The sequence below is a fragment of the Lethenteron reissneri genome, chromosome 17, assembly GCF_015708825.2.
Source record: "Lethenteron reissneri isolate LAM-NWPU_2019-01 chromosome 17, ASM1570882v1, whole genome shotgun sequence".
Taxonomy (NCBI): domain Eukaryota; kingdom Metazoa; phylum Chordata; class Hyperoartia; order Petromyzontiformes; family Petromyzontidae; genus Lethenteron; species Lethenteron reissneri.
Window position 1 is genome coordinate 4,249,963 of NC_083795.1, and position 13,285 is coordinate 4,263,247.

General features: G+C 43.2%; 1 protein-coding gene across 3 annotated transcripts in view; it reads left to right on the top strand.

The window, feature by feature from the left end:
• Window positions 1-13,251, top strand: part of LOC133343338 (transforming acidic coiled-coil-containing protein 3-like) — a 29,955-nt gene extending 16,704 nt beyond the window's left edge. For 2 of the 3 annotated variants that reach the window (XM_061552864.1, XM_061552867.1), the window contains 11 exons: window positions 704-917; window positions 2,499-2,587; window positions 3,477-3,595; window positions 6,278-6,377; window positions 7,021-7,134; window positions 7,922-7,998; window positions 8,105-8,148; window positions 10,045-10,205; window positions 11,518-11,624; window positions 12,221-12,341; window positions 12,682-13,251. In XM_061552864.1, the coding sequence (XP_061408848.1) occupies window positions 704-917; window positions 2,499-2,587; window positions 3,477-3,595; window positions 6,278-6,377; window positions 7,021-7,134; window positions 7,922-7,998; window positions 8,105-8,148; window positions 10,045-10,205; window positions 11,518-11,624; window positions 12,221-12,341; window positions 12,682-12,747 (1,212 nt within the window). In that variant the 3' untranslated portion in view covers window positions 12,748-13,251. The remainder of the gene's footprint in view (window positions 1-703; window positions 918-2,498; window positions 2,588-3,476; window positions 3,596-6,277; window positions 6,378-7,020; window positions 7,135-7,921; window positions 7,999-8,104; window positions 8,149-10,044; window positions 10,206-11,517; window positions 11,625-12,220; window positions 12,342-12,681) is intronic. The other variant, XM_061552865.1, reaches the window with a different exon arrangement.
• Window positions 13,252-13,285: the final 34 nt, after the last annotated feature.

Sequence of the window (13,285 nt, forward strand, 5' to 3'; positions counted from 1 at the left end):
ATTAAGATTGGCTGAATACATAGAGGGTGTTTTTAGATGAAATGCTGTTTTCTCTAATTGCTTCGTTATTTCAGTGGGCTACGGACTCTCTTAGAAAACTGAATTCATATGCCTTGGTATATTCTACGAACAAACTCTCCCCACACCTTTCTCATTTCGTTTACAATGTCTGATGCATGAACATGAATTGGCATTGCATCTACAAACAGCCCCACCTATAGTGAATACATTTTATGGAAAACTATTAAGGATTAAGGAATTTCAATACCATGTTCACCATGGAGTTTGTTTTGACCATACTTCACCATGCTGGTCATTGATAGCACGGTTGGCTACATACATTCATGTCCAGTGCCACGAACCAGTTTACGTATCACTGGCCCCCGCTGTTAGCCATTGCTGGGAATTAATCTCGGATTGCAACCTTTATAGTCCAGTATGCTAATAACGACTGTTCTGCAGCTTGATAAATACTACACTTATTATAATTCAGCGTTGTTGTTGTTGTACAGCAGTCTAGAGGATGGCCCTTAGCCATAACTCCGTGACATTCCTTCAATGCTTACTGTTGGAGATGAGCACCGCCCAACACAGTTGTTGATATTTCGTTGCGCATATGGCCGCCCACATGTGAACACGTCTCATCGACATCGTGCCACTGTACACCCCCACTCTCTGCTGCTGCTGCTGCTGCTGGCCCTAGGACCCAGCCCTCGACCTGGATGCCGACGCAGCGGTGGCAGCCCTCGCCACGGACGAAGAGAAAATGCAACGCGCGTCGTCGGCCGCCGCCAAAGCCACGGCCTTCTCGCTCGACGGTTACTCGGCAGAGACCACGCCGGGAGCCCCGGACGCCGCCCGGCAGGACGAGGCCGTCTTGTGCGCCACGAGAAACGGAAATGCATCGCCCGCTCCTGGTACTGCCCCCGCTGCCCTCCCCCGAAAAGCTTTTTGGTTTGATGTTTTGTTTTAGCGTGTGGGAAAGAGGTTGTATTTAGAGGGAGGTGGTGCAACGAGGTAGGGTAAGGAGTGTGTGATGGGTTTGGATTGTTCATGAGCAATAGCTGCTGGATGAAGGCTCTCCCCCAAAGTCGCGGCCATCCTTAAAGGTCAACAGTTCTTGGATTGTTACCGTCTCCGGATAATCGGTCATCTCGTATTTCAGGAAACTTCAGTTTTACGTCACGTGTTTTAACACTCAAAGTAATTGGTCAGACATTCTAAGCAGGACCCGCCTCAAGAAGCGCATTAAGCCTGTAAGGTTTTCTCTAAGTAATTATTGTTAAGAGGGGGTGAGCCATAGAGCAGTGGTTCGCACACTTTGCTTATAATTCCAGTGACCTCTCTGCTTTAGTCATGGCCATAGCTAGCATCGGTAGCCAGTGACATCTGATCCGTTCCTGCTTCCCCCACCTTTCCCCAATCCATCTTGACCATCTTGGTGAAGTATGATCAAATAACTCCCACAACTGGCATGTTGTGGGAAGGAATGCCTTTATCCAGCAGTGAATTGACAAAGGGTTGTAAATTATTGTCGTGAAAAATACGTTTTGTTTATATTGCAGTGTTCGATTTTGATTCAGCATTATTAATACTAATATTTGACAAAAAGCATCTGATTATTTAGTAATGTGCAAATTGGCCTTGTTTAATTTGAAGAGCTGCATAACTTGTATTGAGCTTGCAGAATACAAGTTCTGCATGTGCCATTGTGTAAATGTTAACTGCTACATTTGCAGCAAGGGGAGCTGATTGTTGGAGGTACTGTCTAGAAACCTGAAACAAGCTCTTGGCCATGGAATTTAATAGTGGTCTCTGAGCTTTGATGTTCATTAGAAAAGCAATGTGTATGTCTTGTATGCAGCGATGAGCGCATGACTAGTGCATCGAAATGTTTATTGAGCTACACTCGGGAGCAGAAGTCTTTGAATGGGCCACTAGTTTGCTTTAAGACCTTTTGGACCCAAGGCAACAGTGAATCTCATTTATCATTGCTAAATACACGGGTACCCGTAATAGTGGCAACTTGTTTTTAATTGCACTTAGGTCACTTCCCTCTGTATTTGTTTTGCGCAGCTATTGATGTTTAAATTGTATCATTTAATTATTTGAGTTGTTCCGCTCTATGACAAATGTTTGCGGATGTTTAACCGATGGTTAATTATTGGCAAGTGTTCAGCATGAGTGTCGTCTTGGCACTAAAATTGCCTGAATACAGGGACGGTTTGGTGCCGAGGCTTTTAGAATGTGTCTCAATGACGTTATTTTGTCAACACAGGGAAAATAAGTACAACAGGAGCCCTTAATGTCACTCTTCAGAGTAATCGTGATCGTCACTCATATGATGGCCTCTTCACTTATTCATGTTCATGGGATGCTCAGAACCGGTGACTCGGCTAGCTCGGAGATTTCTGGCAGTACCCGCATCTGGCTGCCGGGTCCGTGAGTCTCATGTGCCTTTACCCTGCGCCCCTTCCCCCCGCCATGCGGCTCGCTAGCAGGCAAACGAGCAGAGGCATCGGGCGCCCCAGCCATGCCAAGCGGAGGCCAGATGCTGGAGATTGACTACCTGGAGCAGTTCGGAATGGTAATTCGCCCGCACACACGGCACACGGCCAGATGGGACTGCAACAAATGGGTGTGAGGCTTGAGACGTGATCGGGCGTTACAATGTGCAGTCGGTTGGACGACTGATTTATTGCTCACGCCAGCTGCGGCAGTTTGGCTTTGTCAGATCATGGTGATTTTTGTGTACAATTACGTCATCTGTTCAAAAAAAAAACCCTGTGACAAAGCCCCGTGTGTTGTGAGTCATGTTTGGAGAGAGAGAGTGCCGTTTGGTGTTGTAAATTACACTGGGTAGGGCTAAATGAGGTAAAGAATAATAGTACCTTTTAATGTAGTTAAGCAAGACCTGTTGCTAGTTCAAATTGGTTGAAAAATAAATCTTACTATGAAGCATTGGTGTGTTTGGAGCGTGTTGTTTTTAGTAAGCTTAGTGTTTAGTATAACTTGTTAAGCAGTTGACACAAATTTGAATTCTTATATTTACATAGCATCTAAATCCAGCAGTATCTCAAGATGCTAGGGTACACAACATGTGTAGATTATAGCCATACATGTTCTAAGTTGTTTACATTCAGACAAATCTTAAAAATCTATTTTAAATTAAACCAATCATATCCTTTAAACACATTAATGTGGGCACTGCACTGCGGTCACTAATTCTAGCACCAGCCGCGTGTTACCATCCGGCTCCCACAGTCATTCACCCAGCAGGCTGCGTGAACACCATCGCACACACGGACACATCATTCCTAGCTGCTGTTTGATTCCACCAAGTTTGTTATTAATCCGTTTTTCTCTTGGATTTTTGTTGTTGTTGCTGATTTGGTGCACTGTGTGCAGAGTGGTGCTGGCCACCCACCTCCTTAGTCTGTTAAGGCTATACGGGGGATCTTTGTCTTTGTGTGCAGAGTGGCTTCACAGAGTCGGACTTGAGGAAGCAATCGCTCTACGTCAAGTTTGACCCACTGCTGGCAGACGACCTCGAGGCCTCTACTCGTCCGGTCACCAAGAGGCGCCAGAATGACAGGCAGGTTTCTGTGCCCCCCTCTCTGCTAGAGAAACAGGGACTGCCCTTCGTGCACCATGCTGTTCATTCACTGTGTGCTTTTATAATGCGGGGTGCCACGGTGGCTAGGAGATGTTAACTTCCTCGCCTGGTATGCAGGAGGTCGAGGGTTCGATCCCAACCCTGACACCTGTTGTATACAGATAGTCCCCAAGTTACGATGGTCCGACTTACGATATTTCGATTTTACCTATGGCGATAGCGATCTGACAAAATTGTAAAATATTTTAAATTTCGCGCGGCAGGCAAACGCAGCAGCGAACGATACGTTCAATGCATGTTAAAAGTTTTTATTCCTAAAAAACTTTATTAAATTGCAGTTCATATCGTTAGGCTAAGAATTTACCTTGTTTTTTTTTACTTTACATTTTACTGTGCAATACAGTATTGTAATTAATAAATACATACAGTATATAGTTTATACAGTTCGGTACTGTATATAGCTCTGTTTTGCTAAATTATCACCATTCTATAAGACTCCTGGGTAGGCTAGGCCATCTTCGACTTACGATATTTTTGACTTACGATGATGGGGTCGTCGTAACGCATTTCCATCGTAAGTAGAGGACTACCTGTATTTGGAGTTTGCGTGTCTCTCCTCTCTCTCCCCGTGGTCGCTTTGCTTATTTTCCGGGTCCTCCGGTTTTTCCCTCCACATTTAGAATTGACATACGTTTAGAGTATTCGGCTGCTATACATTTCCATGTGATAAGCCACTTTGTTGAGCTATCATTTGTGGGTAGGTCCCTCCTGAACAAAAGATCGACACAGCTCTGTGGGCCTTACCTGTTAAAAGAAAAATAGTTTAGTTTGAATGCTTTTATTTGCTTTGCCACAAGGGGCCCATAATGTAGCCTTTGTCTTCAGCACATGCATGCTTGCTGTAGTCATTATGTGTTCCGTGGATTATTGCGTGTTGGAAAGGTGACCGACCTTGAGGTTATAGGGGGTGTGTGTGCCACAACACATTACACTTTGTGACAACATCCCATTTTGCAGTTGAATAAAATGTGCCGTAACAAGCAATACTCCATCGCCCCGTGGCCCGTTGGAGCGTGCTCAACTCTTTGGAATCCTGACGCTGTGGAAAAAAAGTGCTTGTATGCAAATTGTTTTATACCCTCCTCCCCCCCCCCCCTCTTACTTTTCACCACTTGTGTGCCCATGTACTTTTTGTTGGATAATGAACTGTAACTGCACTACCGAATGTTTCTCATGAAATACACACGCACCAACACTGTAAAACAAAGTACAGTTACGCTATGAATCAATACTTGGCGTTGTCACGTGTTATAGACATGAGGTCATCTGAATGAGGCCATCAAAACATGTTCCAAGCCATGATGTAATTGTGCAGTGAACTCCACCCATTGTAGAGTCGTCGTCGAACAATCTGCCCAACCGTTAACAATGGCAATAGTAATCATGTAACAAGTTTATAGAGCACCTTTAATCGCAAGTTGTCTGAAGGCTATTTACAATCCATAAACGGTAATAAACCCGCAAGTCTACAACAGTTAAAAAATATAATTTTAAAACCGGAAGAATTGTTGACTAAATCATGATGATGATGATAATAGCCATACCAATTAATTAAATATAAAAAAACACAATTTGCCTGACAATGTGATTTTTAAATACATTAATGGTAGTCCCTGAGACTGGCTTTGTTTGGGAGTGAGAGCCAGAGATGAGGTCATAGATGAGGTCCATAGAAGTAAAAATCTGTAACGGATACATGCAGTACCTTGTTAATGCCACAGAGTGCAGCACAGTAATTGTATACAGTTTATTAACTTTACCCATTGTACTCTCATCTTGTCCACCACATTTACTCCGAAAGAAGACTTGGCACTCGGTGTGAATATTGGTTGGCTCCCATGTGTCAGTTAACTCCCTTTTTTTATTTGTGACATCTGATAAAGTTCCCTGCAGTAGTTTTCTACACAATGGAATGCGATTTCCCTTGACGGGCGCTGATTAGATAAAACTGTGCCTGTCCAGCCTCATGATATAATTCGAGTGTCAAACCTACAATGTAAAACGGGCCGTTATGCGAGGAGTATTATTTCAGTATAACCGAACTACGATTGTTAGTTTTAATGCTGCAGCCACAGGCAGGTATGGAATGCACCTGGGGGTGCAATTTGAGAATTGTGGCTCCATGCGTGGTGGTTGGGTGTGGTCCTATAGCTCAGCTCTGCCGTTCTTGCTTTGCTGCCAAACTCCAAAAACTACAGTGTATCATAACGCTCATCCGGTGGTGTTGTTCCACCGATGGAATTCAAGGTTTCACGGTTATCCTGGTCGTCTACTGCTATCTGATTTCAATGCAGCGTGCATCACCTGTGCCTGTTTCTTCTCTGCGAGGTGGGCTGCTGCTGATTATATTTATTTTGTTGTTACGCTAATTAGTCATGTTGGTAGTGTTAGGTATGGTGGTGTGTTTGCAGTGCACTTTTCTTGTCAAACGGATAACATTGTGTCGACTTTTCAAAGAACAAAACGATAACAGTCTAACTTAAAAAAGCAAACTTAACTAAAAAACAGATAAAACATTGCGTGAATGGGTGCCGCCTGCCCAGGAGGTCTTCCACTAAAGCTCGGTGTCTGTACGTGTGTGTGTGTGTGCGTGTTACGCAGGCCCAGTGAAGAGGCTGCGGTATCCGGACAAAGTGTGGCCGGTGCAATGGCTGCAGCGAAGGTGGATCTGCTCTCCGTATCACCTGATAAGGTTTCACAGGTGAGCTTTGTTAAGGATCTCGCACCATTGTGATGTTATCCGTCTTGTGCCAAAGCTACAATGCAACTCTGTCCATGCTTTTGAGTGTTGTATTGACATAACTGCACTAAACGTTACTAATGAAGATAACCTTAATTTACGATTGCAGTAATTGATTCCGTGGCATTCTTAAGGTAGCTTCAGTAAACCGTTGTTATACATGAGTTTTGTTTAAACTATCTTGGTTGGTTTATAAAGATGTGGTGAGGTGAATGGGCATGTTTGGCTGTCCATAGATCTAATGGTGTACTTTTAACACAAGCTATAGAGCACTGCATTCACTAACACGTTTTTGTTGTTCATCAAGGCATGTGACTCGTCGTCAGTTTAAACATCGTGAATCACAACAGTGGCACCGTTGTATCTTTTTATTAGTTTTTTTCCACGATGTGTTTCCCGCAACGCAGCAAGCCAGGCGCATACCTTGAAGAACACAATGCCCGTGTCGACCTTCACCTGAGCCAAGTGTACAATGAGGCGGCATATCTTGTGTATCCACTGTACTTGACTGGTGGCATTTCACTTCTGTTGTGATTGCCATTTGCAAGGCACAGTATTGATCCGTATTACCGCTCTTGCGTTTGTTTTTTTATTGACCTGGCAGTGTCTGGAGAGGGTAGCGAGCACGCCCGCCGCTCTGGATGGTGACACGATCGTGGACGTCCTCAAGTACAGCCAGCGCGACATGGACACGGCGCTCAAGGCAGCCAGGGACAAGGTGCTGGCAACACGCCTGCCTGTACACCACACAAAAGCCATACTTCTCATTTGAAATAACATCGACAGCAGCTTTGTTAATCCAGTGCTGGATTTAATGCTTCCCCGCTAACATTGACATTCCTTTGTTAATCCACTGCTGAATTAATGCTTCCCCGTGGCGCCACGTCGGCCGTGGGGGATGTTGGACCAAACGTCACCACGCCGTGTGGTCTGTCTAGGTTGGTAACAGGCAGATACATCACGATGTCAGCCGTGGCCAGGAATCGAATTGCGGCCCAGTGCTGGGTTCGTAGCGCAGTTCGCTAACCACTGGTCTCACCGTTCCACCCCTAGCCTGCATTCAAATATAAAATTCTACAACATTTGTACCGGATATGTGTGATAAACACCTGCCTAAAGTGAGTAAAATATGCAGACCAGTTTGGTGTTTGATTTGGAAAATTTGTATTGGTCCGAACCATTCATGTGTTTGTTTCGCTGCGTATATAAGTGCAGTCTATTCATTCAGCAGTGTCAGCATGACTTGGCTATCGTTTAAGCCTGACTGAAAGAGGTAATCTGCGTGGTATCTGTAAACAGTGTCACTGGTTATATAATGGATGTGATACACTAGCACAATTACATTGATGTGTTTTCTCCATTTGGTGTTGCTCACAAAGTTGATATACAGCATCCACATGTTATGCTGCTCTTCTGCACGCAACAAGAAATGCATGTTAAATGGAAGCATCGGTTTGGCCTCCGCTGGGAAATGGATTTCTAAATGAAGCTCATGTTTTCCGTAGAATGTTACTGTAGATCAGGAAGCGACCGTGTGGAAACAGAAATGCGGAGAAGCTGAGGAGAAGCTGGAGACAATGAGGTGAGGACCTCCAGTCTTAGCTTAATTTCAAATTGAATGCTGGAATAATTTAAAAAGAGGTGCATACATTTGCAAATGGTTAACATTTCCAATTCCTGTCTTTCAGAAAACTCCTTAAGGAGTATGAAGTGGCGATGGCGCAGATGATGGGTACGTTTTTAATTATTTATTTCTATTTAAAATTGGTACATGAAACTTGGATCTTTTACTAGCAGCTTTCAGATTGAAATAAAATGCATAATAAATTGCAGTCACATTGCAGTCAGATTTGGATGGGAAACTGTTCTGGAAATATATAGCTTTAATCCAGCTTTAGTCATTTTCATAATAGCAGTGTGGTTAACGTTTACAAAATAAATTGTTGGATTATTGTTACACAATCGATAGATTTCCAAACTCCATTCCCTTTGAAAAGCTCGATTCCAGTTTTACATTGCAACCAGTAGTTTTTATTCATGTGTAAATTATGCTTCCATTTGAAGAGAAACCTGCAACACAGATACATTAATATAACCGTTGAGTGGTTTAGAACATAGGCTGCATATTTTCAAAGCATGGTGTTAAGTACCAGCTGAAAGGACCGAAAACACTGAGTGGCCAGGATCAAACAACACTGTTGAAGCTGTAATGGATAAGAGAATCATCTTTAGAATGTGAACACGAGATTGCAGGAGCATTCGAAACCGTCTATGGCGTTTTACTTATCTGCACCTGCATGCCCAAAAATACATATTATAATTGACTGGTTTGGAAACGTAACGCAACTTCGTGATGTATTTAAATACACCAATATTCTATTGCATGTCATTACCTTCCTACGATAAAACACCATTTTCAGGAGCCCCATCAGAGTGTTGCCAAGATGTAATGACTATTAAAGGGGTGGTAATGTTCCATCAGTTAGCACGCTGTGCAAGGCTGCAGGTGAGGTCCATCATGTGCTGAGACTCTCTTCCCCCTGGAAGTAATTGGCATGCATCTTTTGATTTGAGAAGTCTGTGTGTGTGTAAAACCTCACTGTCGTAACTAATTACAGTGCGGCTGTGTTAAAGACATTCTAAAGTGCTAGTGCAGCATGTATTGAGAAGCGGAAAAGGCAATACAATTGTTTAGAAGGCCTCTAGAGATGCTACAAGTGCAGGGCAGGAGGGAGTAGAGACAGAGGATGAGATTAAAGGAGGTGGTGGAATTAGATCTGAGGGTAGTGGATGTGACTCAAGCATTGTCGAAAAAAATATAATCGGAAGACCCAACATTAATTTCACTTTTGTAGCTCTATTCTCAAGAAGCTTCCAGCATAAAACAAAACGTGAAACAAAAAGCTGAACAAACTGACAATACATCAGAGCTACACAACGCAACCACGAAAACCTACGTAGTGGCAACGCGACCTGTGCCTTATAACTAGTGCAGCTTCTCTCCGCCTGATGACGACCGTTTGTGTTGCGATCGAAACGTCGTGAGTTTTTGGTTTTTATAAAAAAAAAAATTGAATTTTATCATTTTTTATCTACTTGACTTCACTGAAAGAACCGAAGAATAGTGCATTAGCTTGTTCCTGTCAGTAATGTCTTTCTTATTCTGCTCTTGCCATCATTGCTGTCCTAGAACAGTTTGGGCCTCTGTGTTATTGTGTCAAACGTGGTGCTGACGACTAAGACTGCTTTTGGCACCGTAACTTTAAGTAAAGTTCATGGCTGAGGTGTGAAAAAAGAACACTTCATATAAATGTAATAGTTAAGGCAAGGCGGTAACCCCGCCTTCAAATTATCTTCTATTTTATTATCAATAAATATATGTTCATGTTATAAAACCATTTACATAACCATTTTTTTATTAAACATAAGATCAAGTGGCAAATTTGAGGAATTTTGTTAATTTGTTTGCATTCTTCAAACAAAACAAAGAAAAGTCGTGCCTAATCGAATGGACTTCCACAGGAATTTCCAAGATTTCAGACTTAAAATGAGCAACGTCTGTAACCCGCGTGTCCTCGCTGCCAAAGTCGTAAGCCTTAACGAAGGCCACGTGTGGCCTCTTTCACAGAGGACGAGCAGCGGGGCAAGGCGGCGTTCGAGCGCACTGTGCAGCAGCTGACGAGCGAGAAGGACCAGGCACTCGCGGACCTGAACTCGGTGGAGAAGTCTCTCTCGGAGCTCTTCAAGCGCTACGAGAAGATTAAGAAGGTCATGGAAGGCTTCAAGCAGGTCAGAATTGTCCCCCCCCCACCACCCCGCTCGCAAATAAGTCGGCGGCCAATTTGCTATACGGCCTCTCGCGGGTACAATTTTGCTCCAGCAATTTGAATGTGTCATGATTAATTGCAGGGCCAAGCAATTGGATGATATTAATTCAGCTTTTCTAAATGCCTTTATTCTGTACAATGTTTATTACAATGTCATGTTTTTTTTGCAGATAGTGGTCTGTTGCAAACTTAATGCAGATCATGCACAGAATTAGTTGTTCTTGTGTTTGTAGATTTGAGAGAATTGTTGTTTTTATTTTTGCTTCAACTTTACAGCCTGAATTGGTTATTCCAGATTATGGTTTGGGAAGATGTTTCCTGAATTAATTGTTTTTGGTTGCAAATTTCAGTTTTTACACTCTATATTATCACTGTATAATTTCAATATTTGTGGGAAGGGAAAAGAACAACCAGTGGCATTGACTGCGAATCCATTGAGAGGTTCAGGGGGAAGTTGCTTCAATAGAATGATGCTCATATTATCAAGCAACTACGACTACTTCTACTACTTCACATGACTGACATAGGGCAAGCATTAGATCAGTGTTTCTTAACATTTATTGTAGCCTTGCACCCCTTTGGTTATCAATCGTTAAAAGTCTATAATGTTAATACTTACATAGGTTTGATGAAACAAAGTAGTGCTAACGTGCCCGTGCTTAATTCGTGTTTTGATGATTTACCTTCTAAAAAAACCTGGCCATGTCTCGCACCCCCAGGGGGTGCGTGCACCCCAGGTTAAGAACCACTGAATTAGATGGTCAATTTGAGGTATGTTAACCGCTGAATTGCATCATCCTGAGTGTTGTGTAGTTTTGGTGTGCCTCCTACCAAGTTGTGTTCAGGGCAGTGCGTTGTTATATGTTACATTGCCTGGTCTGGGGAGACCTCATTCGCAGACTGTTTGCAGCATCTAAACTCCCAACAAACTCGTCAGTAGGTCGGCCACTTTCCTACAGATCACACTCGCATACTCGGATTTCAATTATTCAGTACAGTGCTCAATTAAATATTCAGCAACAACGATTCCCTGTCAAGGGCAGGTGGTGCGTGTGACCTAGGGATTGCATTGTTTTACCAGAGCCTAATTATATTGTCATGTCTTCTTGTTGTCCGCGTGGTGACCTATTTAAAGTACCACTCAGGATTTCCTTGAAATTGTTATGTTCACAACTTTGAGGTGTTGTCACTTGAGACAGTCTCCCTCTCACCATTCCATCCCTGCTCCGAGTCCTCCTTCACATTCTGCCCACTCTCTCACCCTCCATGTTTAGAATGAGGAAGTGCTGAAAAAGTATGCTCACGACGCCCAGATCCGTCTCAAGAAGGAGGAACAAAAGTACCAGGCGCTCAAGGCGCATGCCGAGGAGAAGATCAACAAGTACTGCCATGCACAAAGACGCTGCAGCAACACGATATCATACCGCATTGCCACACTATGCCATAATGCCCTCGCCACAATAAATCTTACTACCAGCCACACCATACTACACTGCGCTACGCCTTGCCGTGTTACACAGCGGCACACTTTACTGCATACAGTGGTCGCTCCTCTCATCTGTGACTGTGTGTCTGCGACTTCCGTGGCTATGTCTTTGTTGCGAGGCCTTTTTAAATCCTTTATATTAAGTTCACTTGCTTGCTTGCGCACTTACGACCGTCCAAATCTTTCGGTCGTTTTTTAACCCACTTCCCGTGATCCAATCGAGCTGACATTTTGCACACAGACTCGTTGTGCGTGACAATTTATTTTCCTGAAAATTTTTTTCCAAAATGTTACACTTTTTAGGTGAAAAAAAATTACATTTAATTACCAATTGCTTAATGGTGGCAGGCAATCATCTGACCCATAGGTGGCAGCCATCTCAAGCCAGAGGACGAGAGGACACTAGCCGCACGCATATAAAGGATTTATAGTGAAAAACTTTGTTTTTACGGGTTAATTTTTTTACTGACTGCTGCCCTCTTGCCTTGCAGGGCGAACGAGGATATAGCTCAAGTGCGCAACAAGGCGCGCACCGAGTGCCTGGCATTGGACGCCAGCCTGCGCAAAGAGCAGATGAAGGTGCAATCCCTAGAAGTCAGCTTGAAGCAAAAGGTAAGTCGCGTGACTTTATTACTGCAGTTCTTAGACACAGGTGTTTTATTCCAAATGAGGCTGTAGTTGTTTGCATGCTACTACAGGGGGAAATTTGCAAAGTTTAACTGGGTGCGATATACATTATATAAATGCATCCCGTAGGTTATAGATTGAAACTATTTGTATACGTGGCATTACGTGCTTGCAATGTGTCTATTGGCACCGAGCACAACCCTTCCAAAAGAGATGTTCCGTCTCAAGAAATTATCCAGGAGAACTATTTGACTACATCAGTGGCTAAGACTATTCTATGAGCTTATTCAATTGTAACTCTAAATTGATGCAATTTCTCTTTCAGATTCACGATAAAGAAGAATTGACGAGGATCTGCGATGAGCTAATTTCCAAAATGGGTAAAAGCTGATTGCTCGTCATGAGTTGCAGAGGCAGAAGTTGGGCAGTGTGGACAATGTGGCCACTTTTCCATAAAACATGGAAGAAATTGTCACTCAATTGCATGCCGATATTTGAGATCATGCCTTATTCACAAACCTAATGTTCCGTACCACCACTGATATGCCCTTAAATGTCGTCACAGCTTAATGAAACAAATTGCACAATCTCAAATACTTGGCTGCTGTCCATCGAGTGTTTCACAAGTGTCGTTCTTTCTGGCCTCGGGTTTGTATAGAGAAATTAAACTGCCTTCTGTGTGCTGGGGGTGAGGTGTTTCTACTGAGACGAAGGAGTGGTGAAGGAACCTGTATCAGGGTTTATTTTAATTAATTTGTTTATTGCATGTGTATGACAGCTGCTTGTGTACATTGTGAACACGGCCTGATACACATCTTGCATTTATTTTGTCATTGTTGCACTTGTGTACTTGTTGAAAAGGTTCTAATAAAGTTTGTCCCACGTAACAACGCAATACATTACACGTCATGCCCTTTTATTTTATTGTG